This window comes from Ahaetulla prasina, chromosome 4 (assembly GCF_028640845.1).
Source record: "Ahaetulla prasina isolate Xishuangbanna chromosome 4, ASM2864084v1, whole genome shotgun sequence".
NCBI classification, from domain to species: Eukaryota; Metazoa; Chordata; class Lepidosauria; order Squamata; family Colubridae; genus Ahaetulla; species Ahaetulla prasina.
This window is the reverse complement of record NC_080542.1, coordinates 54,549,821-54,576,952: the sequence shown is the minus strand read 5'-3', so window position 1 is coordinate 54,576,952 and position 27,132 is coordinate 54,549,821. Positions and strand designations below refer to the sequence as shown.

Genomic DNA, 27,132 nt, shown 5'->3' with positions numbered 1-27,132 from the left:
TCGTTTTCCACACTTACAATCTGTTGTGTCCCTTAAAGACCTCTTAGGAATGGGGTTAGGTTAACAGTAGCCTGTCTAAGGTTAATTTTGGGTGAGTTTTGGGATGAAACCACAGAATGAGGTAGTGGATTCCAGGCATTGACACTCTGTTGCTGAAGTCATATTTTTTGCAATCGAGTTTGGTGCGGTTTACCTTAAGTTTGTATCTATTGTGTGCTTGTGAATCATTGTGGTTGAAGCTGAAGTAATCATTGACAGGTAGGACATTGTAGCAGATTATTTTATGAGCTATGCTTAGGTCATATCGAAGGTGGCGTAGTTCTAAATGTTCTAAGCCCAAAATTTCAAGTCTGGTGGCATAAGATATTTTGTTGTGAGTGGAGGAGTGGAGGACTCTTGAAATATTTCTGGAGACATTCATTTGTATTAATGTGCAATATGCAGTGCAGGTTCCAGACAGACGAGCTGTATTGGAGAATTGGTCTAGCAAATATTTTGTATGATCTGGTTAGTAGTGTAATATTACTGGAGAAGAAGCTACGCAAGATTAGGTTTACAACCCTTAATGCCTTTTTGGTGATGTTGTTAAGTGGGCTTTGGCACTTAGATCATTTGATATGAGTACTCCAAGGTCCTTGACAGAATGAGGATCATCTACAAGGTCTACAAGATCATGTCCACTCAGCTTGTATTTTGTGTTCTGATACTTTTGCCAATGTGTAAGACCGAGCATTTGTTGGTTGAGATTTCAAGTTGCCAATTTTTTGACCATTCCAACACAAAGTCAAGGTCTTTTTGAAGGATAGCAGCATTGTTGGTGGTGTTAAATAGTTTTACATCATCGGTGAAGAGAACATAATTTATTTTATTTATTTATTTATTTTATTAAATTTTTATACCGCCCTTCTCCCGAAGGACTCAGGGCGGTGTACAGCCAGAATAAAACCAAAATATATACAATTTAAAACAACATTTAAAAAGAGCAAATTTTAAAGGCTGATTATTAAAATTTAGATTTAAAGATTTAAAAATATTAAGAATACCCAATTTAAAATTCAACACAAATTATGCCAGTCCCGCTTTAATAAATAAATATGTTTTGAGCTCACGACGGAAGGTCCGAAGATCAGGCACTTGACACAGGCCAGGGGGAAGTTCGTTCCAATAATAATTACTATCATATGATCACAACGGTCATTTATGTATAGTATGAAGAGTGTTGGTCCTAGAACTCTACCTTGGGGGACACCGCTATTAACAGGTGCAGGAATTGATAGGGTGCTCCCTATATAGACCACTTGTTGTCTGTTTAACAGGAATGCAGTTATCCAATTATGGAGGGGACCAGAGATGCCATAGGATTTTGGTTTTAGAAATAGTTTGTCATGTACCACTGAATCAAAGGCTTTGCAGAAGTCTATGTAAATTGTATCTATAGCTTTGCCCTGATCAAAATTTGTAGTCCATATGTTTTTGCAGTGTAGAAGTTGTAGATTACAGGATAATTTTTTTCTGAAACCAAATTGTTTATTACAAAGTAGGTTGTTTGTTTCTAGGTGGAGGGTAATGGATTGGTTGATGATTAATTCCATGACTTTGCAGGTGACACCGCATAAAGAGACTGGTCTGTAATTTTAAACTAGGCTGGGATCTTCTTTTTTGAAGTCAGGGATGAACGTGGCTAGTGACCATAGGTGGGTAGGGAGCTGGTCCTGAAAGATTTTTCAAAGATTATGCTTAGGGGTTTTGCTATAACAGTGGAAAGCTTTTTTAAGAAGTATGCACATAGTCCATCAGGTCCAATAGATTGAGATGGTTTTAGTCTACATAGTGCCTTTTCAACGTTATCTTCTGTGAAATCTATTTGTGTTAGATCATTGTAGTTATTAGTGGTAGGACTAGGGAATGTTGGGCATGAGCCATTGCTGTTTACAAAGACTGAGCCGAAGAATGTGTTATAGAGGTTTGTTTTAACTGCTTCATCATTGCATTCATTACTGTTAGGTCCTTTTAGGGGTGGGATGGATCTTGAGTCTTTAAGTTTGTTGTTTACAAAATTATAGAAGGCGCAGTTGGATTTCATGTGCAGAAGGTTTTATTCTTGTTTGAAGTGGTAATTGGTGCATTCAATCTTTATTTGGTGGCATATATTTTCGTATCTGCTTTTAAAGTTAGCTACATAGCCAGTTCTGTTTTTTCACCAGAGGGATTTTTTTGGGGATTGGAGCTTTCTTATTGATATGGATAATTTGTTTTTCTTGGTTTTGATGATTAGTGAGACACATAATTTAATAACTCTATTGACTTTGAGCAAGAAAATGTTACAATGGACTTCGGCAGTCTTACAGTCAGGGAATAGAATTTGCCAATCAAGAGATGAGAGGTCAGTGTCTATGAGAAAGTTGGCTTTTTTGAAGTTGTAGTTGGGTATCCCATTATTATGGTGATTTTTGTAAGGGTGTATATTGAGACAAAAGTCAATCATGCTGTGGTCACTGTTGGAAAAGGGTTCTTTTATTTTATTTTATTTATAAAAAGGTTCTTTTATGTGTGTCAGGCATTTTTAAAAGTGGGATTTCAATTAGGCAGTCTTTGCTGCTATCTTGATTTTTTCAAAGCATGCTTCATCATGTTTTCATTACTGTACAGTTCCAACTAAATGCCTATGACTGGCAGAAAACTGTAAACAGTATGATTTAAGTTATCTTCATTGCTGGTTGCTATCTTAGTTCTACTGCCTCTAGTCTGACATCCTGTCTAGATGATAGGGGACCAAGTTCCCAGAAATATTATACACCTCAAGGCTATCGCAGAGCAATGTCAGATTAAGAATTGGAAATATCCCTCCCTCACCTCCCTTCTCCTCCCCTTCCTGCAGGCAGGTAAGTGGCTGCTGCTAGGTGGGAGAGGCACAGAGGGGAGGGGAATTGACTGGGTGGCCAGGAAGCTATTAGGGGTCATTGAAAATGAGGATCACATGACTGCAGCAATGCAACAGTGGTGCTGAAGCATATATATATATGACTTTGGTTTTCTGGTGGTAAAGTTTGCTAGTCCTAGTTCTTCAATGCCATTGTGGACTCTGGCCAATGCCTGCTGACTAGGCCATGAACATCATAATCCCGCTCTCCAAGAATAAAAACAAGCCAGCAGCTTGTTCAAATTATCAACAAATTCCCCTTCTATCACACACAACGAAACGTTTTGAGCAGATCATCTATCAGTGCCTACGTGACATAAAAATCAGTACCCATCAATGTGGCTTTGTCAAAGACTCTAGAATTACTGACTACATCTTTGCAGTTAGTTTGCATGCTTATGGAGAAACACCAAGAAAAGGGGAAGCCACTACATTTATTTTTCCTTGACCTTGGAAAAAACCTTTGAGTGTGTTTCACATCAGTTAATTTAGTATGCGTTATGTAACCACAGTGTGCCTGAACAACTAATAACATGGGTCCAGATGCTGTATACAAATATCAACAATTGCATGAAATACACTGTTGGCCTTTCTGACATCTTTCTTGTGAAAGTTGGTGTTCATCAAAGTTCAGCATTATCACCATTGCTGTTCATTTTTATCATATACCGGTATTTTTTTTCTTTTTATGACCCTGTAATCCCTTAATTCAGGGTCAAGTTTAAGCAACTAAATTTGGCTGAGTGTTTACTGGACAGATGTCCTTTCTGACATCTATGTGGAGTTTACAGCAAATGTTTTATTTTTGTACTTTGAGAGCGAAACATCTGTGGCTACCTGGGATTGAACTCTAAATCTTCCGGTGGAAGCAAGCAGCTTCACCTCTAGGCCACCACGGAGCTCAGTCATTTTTGCCATAGACATTATCATGAAAAAACCTTGCAACATGACATCCCCTAGGCCTTGCTCTATGCCAACGATGTAATGATCGCAGCTACCACTAGAGAAGAATTGCAGTAGTAGGTGCAGATGTGGAACAACCATCTTAACCAATTTAGCCTATACCTCAACATCAGAAAGACTGAATATTTAGAGATCGATCCAAGCAACACCAGCATACAAGTCAGCAGTGAAGATCTAGTGAAGACCAACTCCTAGGATCCCATCTACAAAGTGATGGCAGCATCAAAAACAAAGTGTGTGCAAGAGTAAACGGATGCTGTTTATAGTTACAATGGAAGGAGATCACTGATGTATTCTGTGATTGACACATGCCAATCCATCTAAAATAAAAGATATATAAAACGTGGTGCATTTGGCAGCTCTATATGTTGCTGAGTGCTGGACAGTCACCAAATGTTAACTGAATGCACGTTACACGCCATGGAGATGTGCACACTTCCTTGGTTGTTAGGTGTTTCTCTCCTTGATCTTGTAAGCCACGACACAGTTCAGAAGCAAATGGACTCTGTGTCAATATCAGAGAAAATGCAGGAGAAACACCCACAATGGTATGGCCATGTTCAATGAGCAGCACCTCACACGGTTGCCTGTTACATCACCTTCCACTTTAATATAGATGCCAAGCGCCCCATGGAAGACAATAGAGAAGAATGCAAAATACAATAAATGTGGGCATGAAAAATGTCAGTTAAACCCAGATGCTGCATTTGATTGTGTAAAATGGTGATTGTTGACCCAAAAAACAGACCTTGCACCTGGAAGAAAAATGCAAAGATGATTATGACATTTGTTTTTTGATAGTTTGGGATGAGTTTGACCCTGTGGCTCCCGAGGACGTGGACAGGTTGTTGGGGAGGCTCCACACCACCACATGTTTACTGGACCCGTGTCCTTCCTGGCTGGTGCTGGCCACTCAGGAGGTGACACGAGGCTGGCTCCAGAGGATTGTCAACGCTTCTTTGTTGGAAGGGGTTTTCCCTGCCGCCTTGAAAGAGGCGGTGGTGAGGCGGTGGTGAGACCCCTCCTCAAGAAGCCCTCCCTGGACCCAGCTATTTTGGGTAATTATCGTCCGGTCTCCAACCTTCGCTTTGTTGCGAAGGTTGTAGAGAGTGCTGTGGCGCGGCAGCTACCCCAATACCTGGATGAATCCGTCTATCTAGACCCGTTCCAGTCCGGCTTCCGACCCGGATACAGCATGGAGACAGCTTTGGTCGCATTGGTGGATGATCTCTGGAGGGCCAGGGACAGGGGGTATTCCTCTGCCCTGGTCTTGCTAGATCTCTCAGCGGCTTTTGATACCATCGACCATGGTATCTTGCTGCGCCGGTTGGGGGTATTGGGAGTGGGAGGCACCGTGTATTGGTGGTTCTCCTCCTATCTCTCCGATCGGTCGCAGACGGTGTTGACGGGGGGGCAAAGGTCAGCCGCGAGGTGCCCTCACTTGTGGGGTGCCGCAGGGGTCGATTCTCTCGCCCCTTCTGTTCAACATCTACATGAAGCCGTTGGGTGAGATCATCAGTGGCTTTGGGGTGAGATACCAGCTGTACGCTGATGATACTCAGCTGTACTTTTCCACCCCGGGCCACCCCAACGAAGCTGTTGAAGTGCTGTCCCGGTGTTTGGAAGCTGTACGGGTCTGGATGGGGAGAAACAGGCTCAAGCTTAATCCCTCCAAGACGGAGTGGCTGTGGATGCCGGCACCCTGATTCAGTCAGCTGCAGCCGCAGCTGACTGTTGGAGGCGAGTTACTGGCCCCAAAGGATAGGGTGCGCAACTTAGGTGTTCTCCTGGATGAACGGCTGTCGTTTGAAGATCATTTGACGGCCGTCTCCAGGAGGGCATTCCACCAGGTTCGCCTGGTTCGGCAGTTGCGCCCCTTCCTTGATTGGGATGCCTTGTGCACAGTCACTCATGCACTCGTTACCTCTCACTTGGATTATTGTAATGCTCTCTCTATGGGGCTCCCCTTGAGGTGCACCCAGAGACTGCAGTTGGTCCAGAATGCAGCTGCGCGGGTGATAGAGGGAGCTCCACGTAGCTCCCGTGTAACACCGCTCCTGCGCAGACTGCACTGGCTGCCTGTGGCCTTTCGGGTGCACTTTAAGGTTTTGGTTACAACCTTTAAAGCGCTCCATGGCTTAGGGCCTGGGTACTTACGGGACCGCCTGCTGTTACCTCATGCCTCCCACCGACCCGTACGCTCTCACAGAGAGGGACTTCTCAGGGTGCCATCCGCCAAGCAATGTCGGCTGGCGGCCCCCAGGGGAAGATCTTTCTCTGTGGGGGCTCCCACCCTCTGGAACGAACTTCCCCCGGGTTTACGCCAAATACCTGACCTTCGGACCTTCCGCCGCAAACTGAAAACTCATCTATTTATTCGTGCGGGGCTGGCCTAAATTTTATCTAAATTTTATTTTTATTGGTTTTAAATTTATTATTAATTTTAATGGGGTTTTTAGTTATATATGGCCATTTTTATAATAAGTTTTTTAATTAGTATTTTAAATTGTATATTTTGTACTGTTTGTTTTTATCTTGGCTGTACACCGCCCTGAGTCCTTCGGGAGAAGGGCGGTATAAAAATTGAATAAATAATAATAATAATAATAAATAAAATAATAGTTCATAATTCCCAGTTTTCGCAATAATGTATAAATGCTCTTCACAACAACGGTGAAAGGATACCTTATCAACATAAAAGAGGATTGGGATATTTCTCTCAGTTAAGTTAGGCAGATAAAAGTACCAGTTAATAAAATAGGAGACAATAACATTGTTAGCAAGATTTAATAATGGAGCAAAGAGAAATCTTGTTAAACATCCAAGGTTAGGGGAATTGAATCAGTGCCTTGACCTGGGACACTGTGCATAGCTCTCAGGACAATATAACTGTAGATATTATTAATAAAAGACATCTTTGATTTATAATATTAGGCAATAATTTCTTCCATAGAATTTCTCTTGATATGTTATAAAAAGTTGATTTTATGTCTGTGAGGGCTGCATACAATGGAACTTAAGAATGTGGGTATATTTTTCTGGTAGGTAGGATAAAATCATTGCTCAATCAAGTGTACATCTACCTTGTTTAGACCCTGCTTAATCTTCTATTAAGATGTTATTATCTTCTGTTCAATCCAAAGATATTTTCATGTATGAAACACAAATACTCATATAGGAAAAATACTGTATACATGAATCTGCATTTTTATCATGCATTTCAGTATGTTCAGGTTAGCTAGTTGAGAACAGCAAAAATTGGCAACAATCTATCCAGCATTCATTCCTGCTGGAAGTACCCTAAAACTGACCTTTTTGTTAATGGGAAAGGCAGTCACCAGAAATGGAAAACTCTATGCAGAGTAGGAAAACCTCTTTTTCATTGTTATTTTCCAAAACTAATCACAGTAAAGGCTATTTTATCCCAACTTTCTCTTAAACCCACTTCTTCTCAAAAGGCACATCTATGTTTATGTTATTGGAATTTTCTTCCCTGTCCAGAATAAACACAACCCAAGAGAATAATTCTGCAGAGGGACTTTCTCCATCAAAGGTCAGAATCAAGACTTGACTACTCAGAAATGTGCTAAGCCTTACAGCTTAAAATGAATAGATATCATTAACTGATTTTCAGTTCTTGGCATTCTATTAGCCCTACTGCCAAAATATCAGTCCTTGTACATTTTTGAGAATTTTGAATCCCCCTTCCTATTCTCAGCTTGCTGGGAATTGTGAGAATTAAAGTTCCCAAACTGATGTGCCAAGCTGGAGACCCCCAACAATAAGCCAAGTTAATCCTTGGAACTTTGTCCATGTGCTTCCAGCTATAGTTTTTTTATCATTGTATTCTATGCTATGTTTTCATTTACTTGCTTAACCCTTTTCTTTTTTTTGCTTTTTGATCTCTGACCATTTCACCCAGATAGGTGGCAGCAATGAACCAGCTGATCTCACCAAAAGTAGTACGTACTTGCATGGAAGACCACCAAGAACTACTAAGATTGTAACCTGGATTGAACAGCTGAAACATCCTGGAAGAAGGCAAGGAAAAGTTATCTTTATACTTTTGCCAAGAATGAGGCCACTGGTCAGCAGGAACTGGGCTCAACTTGAAGAGGACCTTGGAGTCTTCATATCCAATGACCTAAGTGCCAAAGCCCCACTGCAACTACATCGCAAAAAAGGCATTAAGAGTTGTAAACCTAATCTTAAGTAGCATCTTCTCCAGAAACACTATACTACTAACCAGAGCTTACAAAACATTTGCTAGACCAATTCTTGAATACAGCTCACCTGTCTGGAACCCATACCACGTTTCTGACATCAACACAATTGAACATGTCCAGAAATATTTTACAAGAAGAGTTCTCCACTCCTCTGAATACAACAAAATACCTTATGCCACCAGACTTGAAATCCTGGGTTTAGAAAACTTAGAACTCCACCGCCTCCGACAGGACCTGTGTTTAACTCATAGAATCATCTATTGCAATGTCCTTCCTGTTGAAGACTACTTCAGCTTCAATCACAACAATACAAGAGCAAACAATAGATTTAAACTTAATGTTAACTGCTCCAATCTTGATTGCAGAAAATATGACTTCAGTAACAGAGTTCTTAATGCTTGGATACACTACCTGACTCTGTGGTCTCTTCTCAAAGTCCCCAAAGCTTCAAGCAAAAACTGTCTACTATTGACCTCACCCCTTTCCTAAGAGTTCTATAAGGGGTGTGCATAAGAGCACAAACATGCCTACTGTTCCTGTCCTATTGTTTTTCTTTTTTCTTCATATATATATATGAAGCACAAAGCTGATTTCGTTGCTCCCAGAAGCACGAAGCTGAAGCCTGAAGATGACGAATGAGACTTCGTCGAAACGTCGCCAAGACACTTCCAATTTTAGGCGGGAGAAAACCCGAATAACCAAAGACCTACATACATACATATATATATACTTATACCTCTTACCTGACTCCATAGTCTCTACTCAAAATCCCCAAAGCTTTAACCAAAAACTGTCTATTATTGACCTCACCCCATTCCTAAGAGGTCTATAAGGGGTGTACATAAGAGCACAAATGTGCCTACCGTTCCTGTCCTACTATTGCTTCATGCTTATGCTTATGTATGGTGTTGTGACAAGTAAAATAAATAAATAAATAAATAAATAAATAAATAAATAAATAAATAAATAAATAAATAAATAAATAAATTCTTAACATGTCAGTGGTATTTCTTAGTATTATTTTAACTTCCCATAAATAGTTAATTAAGGGTCAAAATTCTTTTTAAAAATCTATATTTTTTATTATGTTTACTGATCTATTGGATTCAAGTATGGGATAGGAAGAAGAGACACAATACAACCAGTTGGACTAAAACCACCAGAAGCCATTATTGTTCTATTTGAGCAGTTCTGATCTTTTTCCTGAGAAAAAGGAAGCAAAGGATATAAAAGAGCCAGATGTCAAATAAATTATATAAATTAGAGATTTAATTTAACAGTAAAATAATCTGAAAATTGTGACTTCCTTATCAATAGCAGACAAGATAAAAAGTAAAATGGTTCTAAATCTTTGGAAGATGCATTTAGAGCAGCGGTTCTCAACCTGTGGGTCGGGACCTCGTTGGGGGTCGAATGACGATTTGCCAGGGGTTGCCTAAGACCATCGGAAATATGGGAAGTATACTTGCGAGTCGAAGGATCGCGCTCCAATGCTTGACTCCACAAGCCAACTGCAGGCTCTTCAAATCGCTAGCCGAATTTGACTTCAGGTGCGATGAATTAAAAAAGAGGGAAATCTTTGCTCTGATGTCTCCCTCTCAAGCCAACTGCAATCACTCCCAATCGCTAGCCTAATCTGGCTTCAGGCGCGATAAACTTAATAGGGGAGGAGACTCCACTTTAATGCCTCCGTCCTCAAGGCAATTGCAAGCAGTTCAGATTGCTAGCCAATACGGCTTCAGGCGCGATAAATTCAAAACGAAAATAATTTTATGGTTGGGGTCGCCACATCATGGGGAATTGTATTAAAGGGGTTGCCACATCATGGGGAATTGTATTAAAGGGGTGCAGCACTATAAAGGTTGAGAACCACTGATTTAGAGTAAGCATTTAAGAACATAAGAATTTTTATTTGCAGTCTCTTTAAGGTAGAATGCCAGTTGTCCCAAAGGTGCTTTTTTTTCAAGAGGCAACTGAAGTTTCTACTTTTTCTTCGAAGATGTTTCACTTCTCATCCAAGAAGCTTCTTGGAGCTAAAGAAGCTTCTTCGATAAGAAGCAAAACGTCTTCAAAGAAAAACCAGAAAGTTCAGTTGCCTCTTGAAGGAAAAAAAGCACCTTTGGGACAACTGAGACCTGGATGACTGAGAACCTCCATAGACATTTAGAGTGCCCTTTGTTTATGTTTTAGATAAAATAGCTGGTTGTGAAATAAAAATGTGCTGGCCTTTTTAATCCACTCAGCTAGCCTCCAATCTCAATTGCTGGGACTGAAATTCAATAGATGTGAAAATTAGTAAGATGCTGCTGTGAATTTCATTTTTTGACAAAGTGTCTAAACTAGTGGACCAGCAAAATGCTGCGGGCATAGTATACTTAGATTTCAGGAAAACATTTATCAAAGTAGACCACAATTTACTTCTTGCTAAACTAGAAGAATGTGAGATAGACAGCACCACCACCAGATGGATCTGTAACTGGCTGAAAACAGTACTTAATGTGTAGTCCTTAATCTACATCTACATCTACAGTGGGGTACCCCAAAATTCTGTTTTAGGTCCAGTACTCTTCTACATTTTCATAAATAATTTAGACAAGGGAATAGAAGGGAAACTTATCAAATCTGCAGATGACATGAATCAACACCCCAGAAGTTAGGCTCGATGGATCTTAATAGACCTGAATACTGGGCCCTATCTAACAAAATGAAATTAATTGTGAATAAAAGTAACGTTATACATTTAGGCAAGAAAAACCAATATAAACCAGGCGAAACGTGGCTCAGTACCAGTAACTGTGAGTCCTTGGAGTCCTAGCAGACAATCACTTAAATATGAGCCAGCAATATGCGGCGGCAGCCAAGAATGCCAATGCAATCCTAGGCTGTATTAAAAGAAGGAGAGGATGATCACATGAAGTATTAGGACTGCTTTACAAACCTTCAGTAAGACCAGAATTGGCACGCTGTGTCCCGTTCGGATTACAACAATATAAAAAAGGTACAGAGTGCAGAGAAGAGCAACAAGGATGGTTAGGGGGCTGGAGGCTAAAACATATGAAGAACAGAATTGGGTATGTTTATTCTAATGAAAAGAAGGACTAGGGGAAGCATGATAGCAGTATTCCAATATTTGAAGGGCTACCACAAAGATGGTACGACATGACCATGGAAGTATTTTTGGATAACACTGGTTCCCTCGGCTAAGAAACGGAGATAAGCACCACCCCCTTGAGTCAGATTAATCCTACATGGAATCACAGCACATAAAAACATGAGAAAAGGTTGGAATAATGAGATTGTTTATAAGGAGTCAGCAACATTTTTTAAAAAGTTGTCTGTGTACATTTTTGATAGAACATCAAAGTTAAAAAAAATTAAACTATCTCCTGCCAGGGCTTTGAACAAGAATGGTATTGAGGAAACAGGCAGCAACTTCAAAATTAATGAGGGAAGAGGGGAAGTGGAGAATGTAAGATTCCCAGTGCAATAGTAAGAATGTATGTATGTCCCCTCCTCAAAATCATTGTAGCCCCAACATTCCAGATATCTGTCCCGTCTCCAGCCTTCTCCTTTTAGGGAGGTTTTTTAGAAAGTGGTCCAGTTGCAAGTTCAGAGGGTCCAAAATAAAGATATTATCTGAACTCTTTGCAACTGACTTTTAAACTAGAGCATAGTATGGTGTCAGCATCAATCTCTTCTGAGTTGGGAAGTCTGCTATTTTGGTTCTCCTTGGTCTCTCAGTGGCTCACAGTCCACCAGTCATACCATGGTCTTTCTGGTTTTATCTACTGAGATTAAGGATGAAGGCACTATTCCACAGCAGTTGTCCACTTTGCTCTGTTCTAGCTGATGTCTCCGGGTTTGATGGTCTTGCTATTTCTGTTTAAATGAGTTTATCTTTTGGCTTGAGGCCAGGTACCATTACTATACTAATGATATCCAGTTGTATATATGGACTGGTATACATCTGGGCTGTCCAAGTGATGCTATCAAATCTTGTCCTAGTGTCTAGAGGGTATAGGGATCTAATAGGAAATAGATTTAGGCTCAGTCCCAACCAGACTAAGTGTCTCTGAGCAGGTAGAGTACACAGCCCTGGAATTTTTCCATATTAAATCCTAGATGGGATAGCCCTTCCACATTCAGAAACAGCACACAATTTGAGGGCATTTTCTGGATTCACAGTTCCTGCCTGAAGAATATTCAGCAACTATAATCAGGAACACATTCATCTGATATGTACCTGCTACTGAACCAGGGCCCCCCTGCAAACAACCAATCCCATCCTAGTCACCTTGCATGTGGACTATTGTAGTGTCATCTAGATGGAACAGCCCTTGAAGACCACTCAAAACTGGCAACTAGTTCAGAACATGACAATGGAAGCAGAGATGGGGATTCCTTAGTATGCCCATATAAAATTGCTACTCTATGAATGACACTGGCTACAAGACAGCTTCTGGATGTAATTCAAGGTGATTGTCATTATCTTCATGGTGTAGGTTTTGCTTGTCTGCCTATCTCCAATGGTTTCTGTCTTCCTATATTATCAAATACAGTGGGCACACTCTTGGTTCTATCAATTAAACATCATCTCATGGATCAAAAAAATAGGCCTTTTCTGGCAGAGCACCTGCCTTCTAGAACATCCTCCTCCCACCGATCTATATGTTTCCATCCTCAAAAGCTTTTAAAATGTTTTTGAAAACCTGGCTTTTCCTCCAGGTCTTGGTTAGAATGGATGGCAAGGCTCTTTTAAATGTTATATATTTCTATTTTATTTAATGTAGTATGCTGATGAATTTGGGCAGTCCTCTAGGAAGGAAGGAAGGAAGGAAGGAAGGAAGGAAGGAAGGAAGGAAGGAAGGAAGGAAGGAAGGAAGGAAGGAAGGAAGGAAGGAAGGAAGAGCAGAAACAGTAGGGAGTTTTTACTCCCTACTGGCTATTACTCTCACTATGGTGGTGAAGGAGAACAACACTGCCATTTCAATATTTCTAAAACTGCTGTGAGGATGATTCCTCCCAAAACCAAATAAGCAAATAACAGTTTCCTGTGCCTGTAAGCTTTCTGGCTGGAAGCTCCTAGAGAGAGTAACAACTTAAGTGAAAACACTGATTTAGCTGTTTTTCCATTCTCTGTTTCTTTATATATTACCATTATTTATAAACTGCCTTTTGGGATAAAAAAAATCTAATATAAACATGCAAGTAAATAAAAATAGAAGGCAACTTTCTGAAAAACAAGGTTGCTTTTCATTGAACTGCTATAATAGGAGAGGGAGAGAAGAATACAGATGGGAAATCATCCTGTCTTTCTTTCACAATATCTTGCCAAAAAGGCCTAATGGAGAATGGTAATTTGGGTCATCAGACTGAAAGGACATAATGCCTTTTTGCTCAGAAAGATCCAAGAAAAAAATTACTTGAGGTTTGGGATTACATCTACAATAAAACTAACATATTTGTATCTTCTGCTTATTAAAAAAAAACCCTCAAAAGAAGGCCAGCTTCAGAGGACAAAGGCAAAACCAAATTGCAAGTAATAGATCATTTGGATCTCATAAAAGGATTATATATCAGCAAAGGATCATTTCTGAGAGCAGAGGGTCAAGGTATGCTAAAATGAGTATAGGTTAGCACCAATACTCAGCAGAACCTTACTTCTTATTCTGCAATTACAAACAGTACAAAGCCTGAACTTATAGGATTTGCTAATATAGGAATCTGAAAAGGATGGTGAATTATTGATAGGCTACAGGGAGAGAATAAACATAAAAGGAGAGAGGCTGATATTCTTGAAATCAGAATCTCTGTCTTTATCCATTATGCTTAAATAGCACAAAGGATATACTGCAATCCATTCAAATGTCTGTCAGAGATAAAGAAAGACCTATCTATATGCACACAATAGAAGTAGATAGGATTCAGGATTTACTTGATGGAAACAGAAAATCTGCATACTTACCGGCAACATCTAGATCCAGCTTAAAGCCAACAAAGTGTGTATGAATTGTTCCCAGAGTGTAGTCTCCAACTCTGTTTCCATATTCTAGACCATCATTATGGAGATAAGATGAACTTATATAACCAGTGGCACGGACTTTGTTTTCAATTGCTCCATTTGGATGAAATACAAAGTCCCAGATATAGTCATAATTGCCAATGGTGGAGATAGAGCGAAAGACCAATGCTATGCTTTGTAGCCCTCCATAATACAGAGAGTGAAGTTTAGAAAAGTGACGTCGAAACGGAACTCCCATATCCTGTTCAAAAACACAAATAGCATCACGCGTAATGAGAGGTCTTTCTACTTCTGCTAGGAAGGTAACATTAAGATACGTAGCAGAATAAGGGCAGTCAAGCCCTCGCATAAGAGGAGATGAGAACTTTCCAATTCCAAAACTCCCATCCATGTATCTAATAGACATCCCACCAGGGTTGTTGGAGCCATAGACAGACATAGTATCTTGTACACTAAGCTCATACACAATCCTTTCATTTTTGAACCTAATGTCAAAAAGTTGTGGCCCTCTACGTAAATCCATTCGGTAGGCAAAACTCCAGGATGCAGAGTGGACTTGATTGTTTTTCACACTGTAATGCGGTCCAAAAGGTTCATAATTCAGGGAACTGAGTTTGGCATGACGCACCCTGGGTTTCATTGAGGAGAATCCCCCATCAGCTGGAACTCTGTTCACCTTTTCCACATGCCTATGCCCCTCTGTGAATTCTCTTTCCAATTGTGCCATGTCTCTATAGTATTGGCCACCATAAAATACTTTCTTGACAATCCAATGGGTAATATCCAGGCTTCCATGGTCTATAAGCACTTCAAGTCCAACAGGATGTAAAAAGTAGCCAGTTACATTCTGGTACAGGATCAACCAAGTTTCACGATCCCCAGATTTCATTCCCTTTGGCGTTGTAGTCATTGCTGCTAGGTTGGCTCCATCGTAGTTCAATACTTCCTGCATGAACCTTGGGGCTGTGGGGAACACTGTACTCTGCAGAAAGTGGGCCATTTGCTTGTGTTCAGCAATCAGTGAAGGTCTGCGATAATATGGCACTTGTCCTCCATACTTTTGCACTGTCACATCCCGGTGATACAATGGCTGTGGGAGGGGACCCACCACATATTCAGTAACATTTGGATCTGGCTGATTTCCAAAATACACTACAACCAAAGCCTGCCTAGGTGGGCATCTTCCTCCATGATCCAGAAATGACAAAGTGTCTGCTTTAGAGGGCAACTCCAAATCAACAAAGTAAATGCAGTTATCAGAAGGCTGTGCATGAGAAGCATCTTCCAAGGTGCCTCCAAGGTTGGATTTCAAATACTGTACTACATGGACTAATTCCTCTTGTGATAAATCAGCGAAGAGACAACTCCATTTGTTATTTAGATTTTCAGTTAAAGCTTGAGATTGGGAAGCACAGCTGTCATACTTTCCGCCTCTGGTCAACAAGATACATACTAAAGCAAAAATTGCTAGAAAGGCTAGAAAGAGCATGAGGAAAAGAATTTTCTGATTCATCTTTGCAGCAGCAGAAACAGAGGAGCCTAAGCAGTGGTGTTCCGATTCCAAACCGCTCTCTGAAATTATAACTAGCTAGAATGAAAGACAGACGAGGAGGAGGGAGAAACTTGAAAGGAGGGATTTGTCAAAGGTCAGCAAAAGAATATGACCCTCCTCTTCATGCTTGTGGAGATATGATGTGCTGTGGCACAGACATCCTGGGGCTAGAGAAAATAGTGGTGAGTCATGGGATAAATCATAAACCACTTATTTCAGTTTGCTCATCCACCCCAGTTTTCCAAGGAAAGACAAATACAGATACTAGAATGTCTGATAGCTTCAGCATATTTTGGAAATCAAAAAAGCTGTCTTCTTCTCCAAAGTTAGTTCTTTGGGCTAGCATTCATTTCAATGCCACTGCTCCTTGAAGGATTCATGATGGCTACAGCAATCAAAACACATAGGATTGATGCAACAATTAACAAAATATCTTAATAGCCAAATAACACACTCTATGAATATTGCTTTGATTGGCTCATTATACAGTATGACATTAACTCATAGAAAGGCAACATTTTTATCGAGGTACATCCACGTTAGAAGGATATATGTTTTGCCATACCTTACAGTTCTTTCAGAAGGAATGCTGAGCAAATTTGTCCTGCAGCAAGGCAGGGCAGCGAGCAAAGATATGACTTAGGAATTGCATTGCCTGCCTCCATGAGTCTGCCAGATAGCAGGGTCCTAACAACAGGCATACGTGAATGTCTGCTGCTTTATCTTTCTCTGGATTGAGACAGGACCTTGTGTCATGCTTCAGAAAATCCAAAGGGCTATGAAGTTTGAAAGGTTCCCTCTTTCATACAGCATTTTCCATTTCTTCTTTGAATTTTTTTTAGGGCAAGAAGCACAGCTTGACTGCCTTCACACTGAATTTCCACTCAGCTCAGCCAGAAGACTTCAGACAGTTTTATTCTTTTTTGTGCCTGGCTTGCTGAGGAAAGAAAAACACAAACTCTTGCAAGCAAAAAAAGGTCTTTGTGGGAATTTCCATTCCTACTTCTAGTTTGCTGCTATTTGGTTTCCTGAAACTTACAGAATGAATGAGCTCTTTCTGTCTCTTTCCAGGGCAAAATATTGTCCTCCAGTTAGCCTCAGGTACCTTGTTCTCCCTTGGACTACAGTTGCAACACTTTCCTAAAACTTGGTATCTTTGAAGATCTACTTTTTTGTTTGTTTGTTTTAATTTATATCCTGCCCTTCTCCGAAGACTCAGGGCGGCTTACACTGTGTTAAGCAATAGTCTTCATCCATTTGTATATTATATACAAAGTCAACTTGATTGCCTCCAACAATCCGGGTCCTCATTTTACCTACCTTATAAAGGATGGAAGGCTGAGTCAACCTTGGGCCTGGTGGGACTTGAACTTGCAGTAATTGCAAGCAGCTGTGTTAATAACAGACAGACTTCGTCTGCTGAGCCACCAGAGGCCCTTACCTCTAGTCTTCATTTATATCAACAGGCTATATCTGTTGCCTGCACCTTTCTCATTTTCTACTGCTCTATTTGTTCTTCATCCAATTGTCTGCATGCATAGTAGCAAATATGATCTAGGATAGGGTGGACAAAAAGTAAATGCTTTTTGGATCTGCTCTTAACTGATGTTAACCGCCCTCCTTCCTTGAAAGAGAGTATTAGAGAAGCAGCATTTAAGAAATCTTAAAAAGTATGGTTAAATGTAATGTAACTATTCAAAATATAGTAGTCCTTCGTGAAATTGGGGGAAAAAACTGGTTTAAATCCATCCTCCAGAAGACCATTCTGTAAGCAGCCAGCTGCAGACCTCTCTACCAATGAAAAGATCCATCTCTGTGCTGCATCAAGGCAGAAAAAAACCTAAAAATGGTTGTTTTAATATTAGTACTAAATTGGAATTAGTACAAATATTTGAGAATAGTTGCAACAATTGCTGGAATTCTTGTAACCCTATTCCTTTCATCTCTCAGTGCATTTTATTAGAGCATATGCCCCAAGACAAATTCCTTGTGTGTCCAATCACACTTGGCCAATAAAAAATTCTATTCTATTCTATTCTTAAAGAAAACAGATTCTTACTTGGACATAATTTCTTTCGATTTGAGGCAACTACCCAAAAGCTGGATCTCAGCTAGTTGTTTTTTTACTATCATGTTTTTAAAAATTTTAATTCTATTTGGGTGTTATGAGCTTCCCAGAGTCATTTGGAATGGATGACCATAAATTTGATGAATAATAATGAAAAATCATTGGATATCTTTGGGCCAATTGTACTCTCTCAGCCCAATTTATATCAGAGTTGTTATGGGAAAAATCTAAGGCGAGATTTACATAGGCTGCCTTGATTTTCTTGGGAAAGAACAAACATGGCCTTAAAATATGCCTTAGATTAGAAGTAGATTATGATAGCAGTTAGGACCCGGATTATCAAAAGTGATATGATTGTATAGCATGACATCACATAACTACATTGCTTAGCACTTTTGTTGGCAGGGTGATGTCTCTGCTTTTTAATACGCTGTCTAGATTTGCCATAGCTTTCCTTCCCAGGAGCAAGCGTCTTTTAATTTCTTGGGTGCAGTCCCCATCTGCAGTGATCTTGGAGCCCAGTAAAATAAAATCTGTCACTACCTCCATTTCTTCCCCATCTATCTTCCAGGAACTGAGAAGGCCGGATGCCATGATTTTAGTTTTCTTAATGTTGAGTTTCAAGCCAACTTTTGCACTCTCCTCCTTCACCCGTGTCAAAAGGCTCTTTAGTTCCTCTTCGCTTCTGCCATTAGAGTGGTATCATCTGCATATCTGAGGTTGTTGATATTTCTCCCAGCAATCTTGATTCCAACTTTTGATTCATCTAGCCCCGCCTTTCTCATGATGTGCTCTGCATATAAGTTAAATAGACAGGGTGATAGTATACATCCTTGCTGGACTCCTTTCCCAATTTTGAACCAATCAGTGGTTCCGTGTCCAGTTCTCACTGTTACTTCTTGACCTGCATACAGGTTTCTCAAGAGACAAATAAGATGGTCTGGTATTCCCATCTCTTTAAGAACTTGCCACAATTTATTGTGATCCACACAATCAAAGGCTTTAGCATAGTCAATCCTGGAATGTGAAGTCAACCTTCGCGGTGAAGGTTGTAGAGAGTATGGTGGCATATCAGTTTCCCTTGCACCTGGATGAAACTGTCTATCTAGACCCATTCCAGTCCGGTTTCCGGCCCGGTTACAGCACGGAGACGGCTTTGGTCGCGTTGGTGGATGATCTCTGGAGGGCCAGGGATAGGGGTTGTTCCTCTGCCCTGGTCCTATTAGACCTCTCAGCGGCTTTCGATACCATCGACCATGGTATCCTGCTGCGCCGGTTGGAGGGATTGGGAGTGGGAGGCACCGTTTATCTCTCTGACCGTCGCAGTCGGTGTTGACAGGGGGGCAGAGGTCGGCCCCGAGGCGCCTCACTTGTGGGGTGCCGCAGGGGTCGATCCTCTCGCCCCTACTGTTTAACATCTACATGAAGCCGCTGGGTGAGATCATCAGTGGTTTCGGTGTGAAGTACCAGCTGTATGCGGATGACACCCAGCTGTACTTTTCTACACCGGACCACCCCAACGGTTATCAAGTGCTGTCCCGGTGTCTGGAGGCCGTACGGGTCTGGATGGGGAGAAACAGGCTCAAGCTCAATCCCGCCAAGACAGAGTGGCTGTGGATGCCGGCATCCCGGTACAGTCAGCTAAATCCGCGGCTGACCATCGGTGGCGAGTCATTGGCCCCGATGGAGAGGGTCCGCAACTTAGGCGTCCTCCTGGATGAACGGCTGTCTTTAGAAGATCATTTGACGGCCGTCTCCAGGAGAGCGTTCTATCAGGTTTGCCTGGTACGCCAGTTGCGCCCCTTTCTGGACCGAGATGCCCTATGCACGGTCACTCACGCACTCGTGACGTCTCGCCTGGATTACTGCAATGCTCTCTACATGGGGCTCCCCTTGAAGGGCATCCGGAGGCTACAGTTAGTCCAGAATGCGGCTGCGCGGGTGATAGATGGAGCCCCTCGTGGCTCCCGCATAACACCCATCCTGCGCAGACTGCACTGGCTACCTGTGGCCTTCCGGGTGCGCTTCAAGGTTTTGGTGACCACCTTTAAAGCGCTCCATGGCATTGGGCCGGGTTATTTACGGGACCGCCTACTGCTACCGAATACCTCTCACCGACCCGTGCGCTCTCATAGAGAGGGTCTCCTCAGGGTGCCGTCAGCGAGGCAATGTCGTCTGGCGGCGCCCAGGGGAAGGGCCTTCTCTGTGGGGGCTCCCACCCTCTGGAACGAACTACCCCCCGGACTTCGTCAGCTTCCGGACCTTCGGACCTTCCGCCGCGGGCTTAAAACATATTTATTTAATTGTGCAGGACTGAGCTAGATTTTAAATTTATGGTTTTAATTGGGTTTTATTCTTATATTTTAATTAACGGGCTTTTAGAATAAGTTTTTTAACTGTTTTTATATTGTATTTATGTGTTTTTTAAGTGCCTGTGAACCGCCCTGAGTCCTTCGGGAGATAGGGCGGTATATAAATATGATTAAATAAATAAATAAATAAATAAATAATGAAGCAGAAGATATTTTTCTGGAACTCCCTAGCTTTCTCCATGATCCAGCGTACGTAGGCAATTTGATCTCTAGTTCCTCTGCCTCTACGAAATCCTGCCTGTACTTCAGGTAGTTCTTGATCCACATACTGCTGGAGCCTAGCTTGTAGGATTTTAAGCATAACCTTACTAGCATGTGAAATGAGTGCAATGATAATTTGAACATTCTTTCTTTGTCTTTCTTTGGAATTGGAATGTAAACTGACCTTTTTCAATCCTGTGGCCATTGTTGTTTTCCAAAGTTGCTGGCAAATTGGGTATAGCACTTTTACTGCGTCGTCTTTTAAGATTTTGAATAGCTCAGCTGGAATACGGTCTCCTCCACTAGCTTTGTTGTTGCTCCGATTTCCTAAGGCCCATTTGACTTCACATTCCAGGATTCTGGCTCAAGGTCAGTGACCACCCCATCGTGGTTATCATGGATGTTAAGCTCATTCTTGTATAGTTCTTCTGTGTAATTTTGCCACCTCTTCTTAATCTCTTCTGCCTCTGTTAGGTCCCTGCCATTTTGGTCCTTTGTCATGCCCATCTTTGCATGAAACGTTCCCTTCATATCTCCAATTTTCTTGAAGAGATCTCTGGTCCTCCCTATTCTATTGTTTTCTTCTATTTCTTTGCACTGCTCATTTAAGAATGCATTCTTATCTCTTCTAGCTATTCTCTGGAATTCTGCATTTAACTGGGTGTATCTTTCTCTTTCTCCCTTATCTTTCTTTCTCCCTTGCCTTTCACTTCTCTTCTTTCCTCAGCTATTTGCAAAGCTTCCTCAGACAGCCATTTTGTTTTCTTGCATTTCTTTTTCTTTGGAATGGTTTTAGTTGCTACCTCCTGTACAATGTTGCAAACCTCTGTCCATAGTTCTTCAGGCACTCTGTCTATCAGATCTAATTCCTTAAATCTATTTGTCACCTCTACTGTATATTCATCAGGGATATGATTTAGTTCATACCTGAGTGGCCTGGTGCTTTTCCCTTTCTTCAGTTTAAGCTTAAATTTTGCAAGAAGCTCATGATCTGAGCCACAATCAGCTCCTGGTCTTGTTTTTACTGACTGTACAGAGCTTCTCCATCTTTGGCTGCAGAGCACATATTCAATCTGATTTCTGTGTTGACCATCTAGTGATGTCCATGTATTTCATTACGGAGCACATATAAGTTATTGAAGGCCTGGGAAGGGAAGCGGAGAAGGCTTACCTGCATTACTTGATCAAAAATATTGAGACTGTTTTAAAAATATGTAAAGTAATTTCAGAATAGGTTACTTTCAATTTTAAGAAAAAAGTGGGGGTAGGTAAAAGTTACTAATATATTTAAGAAAATGTGTTGTTTGTCTGCTAAAGTGTTTCTATACCTCCTTTATATCTCTGATAAGTATTTGACTAGCAATGGCTAGAGGCAGAATTATACACACATCTTTACTTTCAATCCCACTCATTTTTTCTGTTCCTTTTGTGTGTGTGGAGAATTTGAAATTTTAAGCAGAGCAAGATGCAACTTTTGGCCAAAGATGGCTATCTCTGGCTCAAGTTATGTAGGGTTCAAACTATTGGGTAAGTATCTTAAAAAATGCTATGATAACTATCTTAGAAAATACCATATTCCCTAGGGATCTGGACCCTTTTGAATTGCTATATCCTGCCTAACGTGCAACTGCAAGTCAATTATTTGCTTTCTGAGCTTAGCTGCAGAAGACCTTTGTACATTTTGCATTATAATAACTCTGAGATGCACACAGATTTTGAACTGGCATGCTTTCGCCGCATTTAAACATTAATAGAATCATATTGCATATGTTACTGACAATGGTAAATTACATATTTTAAGCTTCTGCAGGCCAGTAAAAAGAAAAGATCCTGTTCTTGATGGGCTAAACAGGAAACCTTGAAAAAGAAAAGAATAGAAGTTGGAGAAATGGTTGTTTGGACCACACTATCCTGCTCAAATTTTGGGCTCAATTTTGGTTATAAGGACTACCTGTATTTTAAAGCCCTGAACGCATATTGTGCCTCTGCAACTGAAGGGAAAAAATTAGAAAGAGGAAATGGGAATGGGTTTATCTAATGATGGAGCTTTTACTACGTACTTTTTGTTGTTCTTCAGAAGGAACAGAACTGACCCCACCCGAATCTTATAATATTATATCTTTCAAGCTCAGAAAATGAGTAAGAAGATGAAATTAAAAACAATAGTAGCAGTGTCAGCTTCTCTTTGATTAAGTCAGGAGGCAAGAAAAAATCACTAGTTCACTTAAATGAAATTCTGTCAATTAGAAGGTATGAAAGATTTTCAAATACAGCACAGAAAAGAGGCCAAGCACTCTCTAGGTGTATACATTTCAAATTAATCAAAGAATACTTCTTGAGAAAGAAAACACAACTATCCATTAAATAGATGGTGAAAACAATAATGGAAATATCACATCACCCAGACAATTTTAAAACAACCTGAAAGTCAGAAGTTTTCTAGAAAAATACTTGAGAGTTAGCATTTATTTGATGACTATATGAAAGAGCCACTATAGACAGACTGCATTCTGCAGAAAGCATAACCTTATTTCCCTGAAGAAAAGACCTGTGACTATTAAATGAGCTCAAGAAAAAGGAATAAATACAAAAAAAATGCTGTATAATGTCCAACTTCCCTATGCTATCAACAGAGTTGCCAGCTCCAGCTGAAATCATCCTGGAGATGTTTTCCCCCCAAATATTATTTACTTATTAAATTTATATACCACCTAGCTCACTCACTGGGGCGACTTTAAGCAGCTAATAAATTGATAACATAGGTGCCTAAAGTCGCCCCAAAGAGTGAGCTAGATAGGGTTAGAATTATGTTAATATTTATTAATATTAAGTGAATTAAGAGCTCCTGATTAAAACTAGTTGCTTATAAAATAAGGAAACCCTTTTGTATATATTGATTCTTCATCTGTCCTCACTCTGTCACCCAGGCAAGCAACTTCTATGTTGCACTAAAATATATAAACACAGTTTTTTAAATCTTCCTTCCAGCAGAAACTAATCAAATTAAAAACCTCAGATTGGAATAGCTGCCCTGAGAAGGGAATAGAAATTAGGGAGGGGGTGAGGGAAAACAAAACTGGATAGATAAGGGAAAAGTAGGTAGCAAAGGGGAATACTTTACACATTACAGAAACAAGTTAGAATTCAGCAGGCAAATAGATTTGATGTATGCAAACATTTAGGTTTGGAATGGGATAACTCACCACAGACCAACTCATCGCAGGAGAATTCAACATTTCGATTTAATTGTTTAAAATAATTAAAACATTATTTTAATTTTTGTCATTCACATTTCATTTTATCCCTTCTTTTGCATCCTTTCTTTAATAATTCTATTCCACTATTATTTTCAATATTAGTGTAACTTCTGTCTTGTAGTGAGTTATCCTAGACTCATAGGGAACAGTTAACATTTCAGAGAAACCTGTTGGAAAGAACAGTAATGTAAAAAAGCTATCTTGAAAGGACAAAGACTGGGGCTTCAAAATGTGGAGCCTCTTCAATGTCTCTGTCCTGGATATCCAGCTCATTTGGCCATGGATTCAGTTCATGGAAACTCATATTTGAAACCACTGAAACAAGCAACAATTTCCTCTACAAAATAATATGCTTGTAATTTTATTGAGAATTTCCAGTATTGACAAAAGACTAATTTATCCTCAGATCAAATGTTTACAACTGAGCAGGAAATTTATGCTAGGATGAGGGATGAAGACAAAACAGGCAGACACACAAAATCTCTTGCAGTGGTCTTGGAGGATTTTTAGGCCCCATCAACAATTGGCAATTTACATAAAAACATAAAACATCATAAAACCTGCAACATGGTGTAATGGTTCAGCAGCCATTAACATACCATTCCAGATAGAATCATATCCCAAACTGCCCTCTAGTTCATTTTTAGCTTCTTCCAGAAGACAGTCCAATTTGAAGTTTGTGTGAGTTCCAGGGGAGCAGTACTCTGCTGAAAAGCATGCTTGAATTTTAACCTTCTAAGTTCTTCCTTTCTTAAAAAATGGAGAACCACCAGCAGTTCTCAGCAAAATTGGTTGAGCCAACTCTACTGTAAGAATCCTGAAAGTATGCCATTAAAAAAAATTAAAACGTAAAAACCAACTCTTCAAGTGTACCTGAAAGCCTACTGGTAACCAGTCCAGATTCACAACACAACCATAATGTTCTTTCACTGTAGTGAGTAGTAGCTAACATAGAAACTACAGTACTTTAAGCTAGATGTAATGTCTGCTTTAAAGGCGGCCCAAAGTAGGTACTGCAACAGTTCAAGTAATGATGATGGTGGCATGAGTCACTGTATTATTTTCTTCTCTTAAGTAGAGGTGCAATTAATGAACCAGCTAGAACTGAGTAAAGGCCTCTTGGCTATTGCCATCTGCTGTTCCTACAGAGCTGTAAGTCCAGGATGAAACCCAAATCATAGACTTGCTCCTTCAGTAGTATTTCCCCTCAACAGATACCATTATAACAAGCTATAATGAGCTGTGAAATTAGCCTTGAGGAAGAGAAGGAAGAACTGCAGTCAAGACAAGACAGATAAATCTCAGCTCAAAGAAGGAATGGAATTTGAGAATGAATCTCGGACTCATTACCATCTATGTAGAGTCAAGATTAGAGCAGATTTTATACACTAAATATACTAACTGATCCCCGTAGTCAGGTGGGAGCTCTTGATGTTCTTCCCCAAAAGGCAAGAATCACCCCAAACACACTCACTTTACAGCCACCCACTATTGGAATAAGAGAGAAGTAAAATAAGACAACGTGAAAAGAAATTTAAGAAGCAAAATGCTGCTCTTTTGATAGTTGTGGGAGTGTTAGGAGGTATTTATAAAATGAGCATATCCTGTTCTTTCTCACTATTCTCTAATTGGTTAGTATATGTACAACTCACAACTAGATCAAATCTGAAGCCTCACAATAAATCTGTGTAAACTGACAATTCAACTTGGGAGTTTGGATATAGACATGTATGTTTTGCCCTAAGAGTATACCAAATTAAAAGATGGACTCTGTCTTTTTATCCTGTGCCAACATGATTTATATAGCACCTGCAAGTGAAGGAAAAACAGGCTTGGTATTTCTGATGGCATGTTAGCTTGATCCATTTGATTTATGATAGCAAACTGTTGTTGTGAAGAGGATAAGTACAAAACTAGTATCATGGGATGAGTTCTAGGGATTGTCTGGCCTAAAAAAAGCTATTCACTAAACATACTTACACAGAAAAATAGTGCAGATTCTGCACTTTCCTTCCTCCTGTTACCTATATTTTTCTTCCCTTCAACTGCATCCTGTAAAACCAAACCAATAAACTATAACCCTCACAGGAATTTATATTCTAAGAATTTAAATTATCAGCCTTTTCAGTATTCATTGTGACAATCCCCGAGAATTTTTTTTCTTTTCACAAAAAGAAAAAAGCAAAGTATAACCAATATCAGATCCATTAGAACACATTCAAGGTTGCAGTACTATAGATTCAGGTTGAATTAGTGTCAATTCTGATTGAAGGATCACTTTGCTATCATTAGGAATATACCATTATATGTAAATGCTTAGACATCCCTGGTTATTTGGTGCAAAATTAATAGCTCATAAAACCTTCGTATGGTAAAAAGGTGAATATGACACTTTCCTGCAAATCTGACTGCATGTTTATTTATAGAAGGCCTACTATTTCTGAGAAAGGCTTTGCAAGAAAAAGTATGTGTGTATGCATGAATCCTAAAACAATATTAGCTATCTATGGGAAGCATTTGGAAATTGCATATCTGCCAAGTGTTTCAAATACTGAGAGGGTGAACAAACTTTTGTACCTATCATATTCATTGTTCTTTTATGCTGAATTTGCAAGCTGCACATTAGAAAGCTTCCAAATGTATATAAAGATGTCATGTTTAATTCTACATTATGTAGAACTTAAACCATCTTTCATGCAATTAGGAATTTGACCAGGAGTGCCAAAATTTTTGCATTGCTCTGAGAATATACAGAATATTTGAATAATTCCCAACAGTGGATACAGCAGAAAAATAGAATCTCCCACAGAAGAGGCTTGAAGATAACTTACATCTATGTGGAGTCAAATATTCTATGCACGGTCCAGGCAACACAGGTGTTTATTCCTATGGGAAAGAGAGGTCTGTGTAGCTAGAGCTTACTATTTCAGCCATACAATTGCTGACACATTCTGACTATGCTAAACTTGTCTATCACATTACTGGATTCTTCTTGCACCTTAAGAGCGTGAAATGGAATTTATGGTTGCATTCAATTTATTCAGCAGTATCATAACAATTTATTGGGGATAGAAATAAAGCATTGAGTGATATCATAGAGCGATCCTTATGAAGAGCTGCAGAATTCACCAAATTGGAACTTCGGAGCTTTGAGTTACCTGATCAAAGTTTTTCTGGTCCTTTAGTGCCTATTCAGATTATGAGAAGGATTTCTCCCATACCTAGCATAAACTCATCTGTATCTTCATTTAAAGATACTCTATAATATTACTCCTTTTGATGTCTCTAGAACCTGTAATTACTTACCTGCATTGGATAAGTCAGATTTTCCACACCAAAATTTTTTTTATTCATCTCTCTAGCATGTTCTTCCCTGGTCTGCGGTGGTGAAATGTTGGAAGGCTATAGCTCTATAAACTTTTAAATATTCAAATTCATAATACAAAATTTTAGTTGAGAACTGAATGAAATGCACTGGATCAGCAAAGGTAGTGCTCTTCAACTTCAGTTCAGGAAAAGTTAATGAAGTATGGAACAGCATGACTGAAGGG

At 40.0% G+C, this 27,132-nt stretch overlaps 1 protein-coding gene across 3 annotated transcripts in view; it reads right to left on the bottom strand.

Moving 5' to 3' along the window:
* LOC131196899 (membrane primary amine oxidase-like) overlaps positions 1-26,984 on the bottom strand; it is a 49,507-nt gene extending 22,523 nt beyond the window's left edge. The window contains exons 1-2 of one of the 3 annotated variants that reach the window (XM_058180345.1): positions 21,252-26,984; positions 14,075-18,544 (exon numbers count right to left, since the gene is read on the bottom strand). In XM_058180345.1, the coding sequence (XP_058036328.1) occupies positions 14,075-15,644 (1,570 nt within the window). In that variant the 5' untranslated portion in view covers positions 15,645-18,544; positions 21,252-26,984. Of the gene's footprint in view, positions 1-14,074; positions 18,545-20,508 lie in introns of all 3 variants that reach the window. The other 2 variants (XM_058180348.1, XM_058180347.1) reach the window with 2 other exon arrangements.
* Between the last annotated feature and the right edge of the window lie 148 nt (positions 26,985-27,132).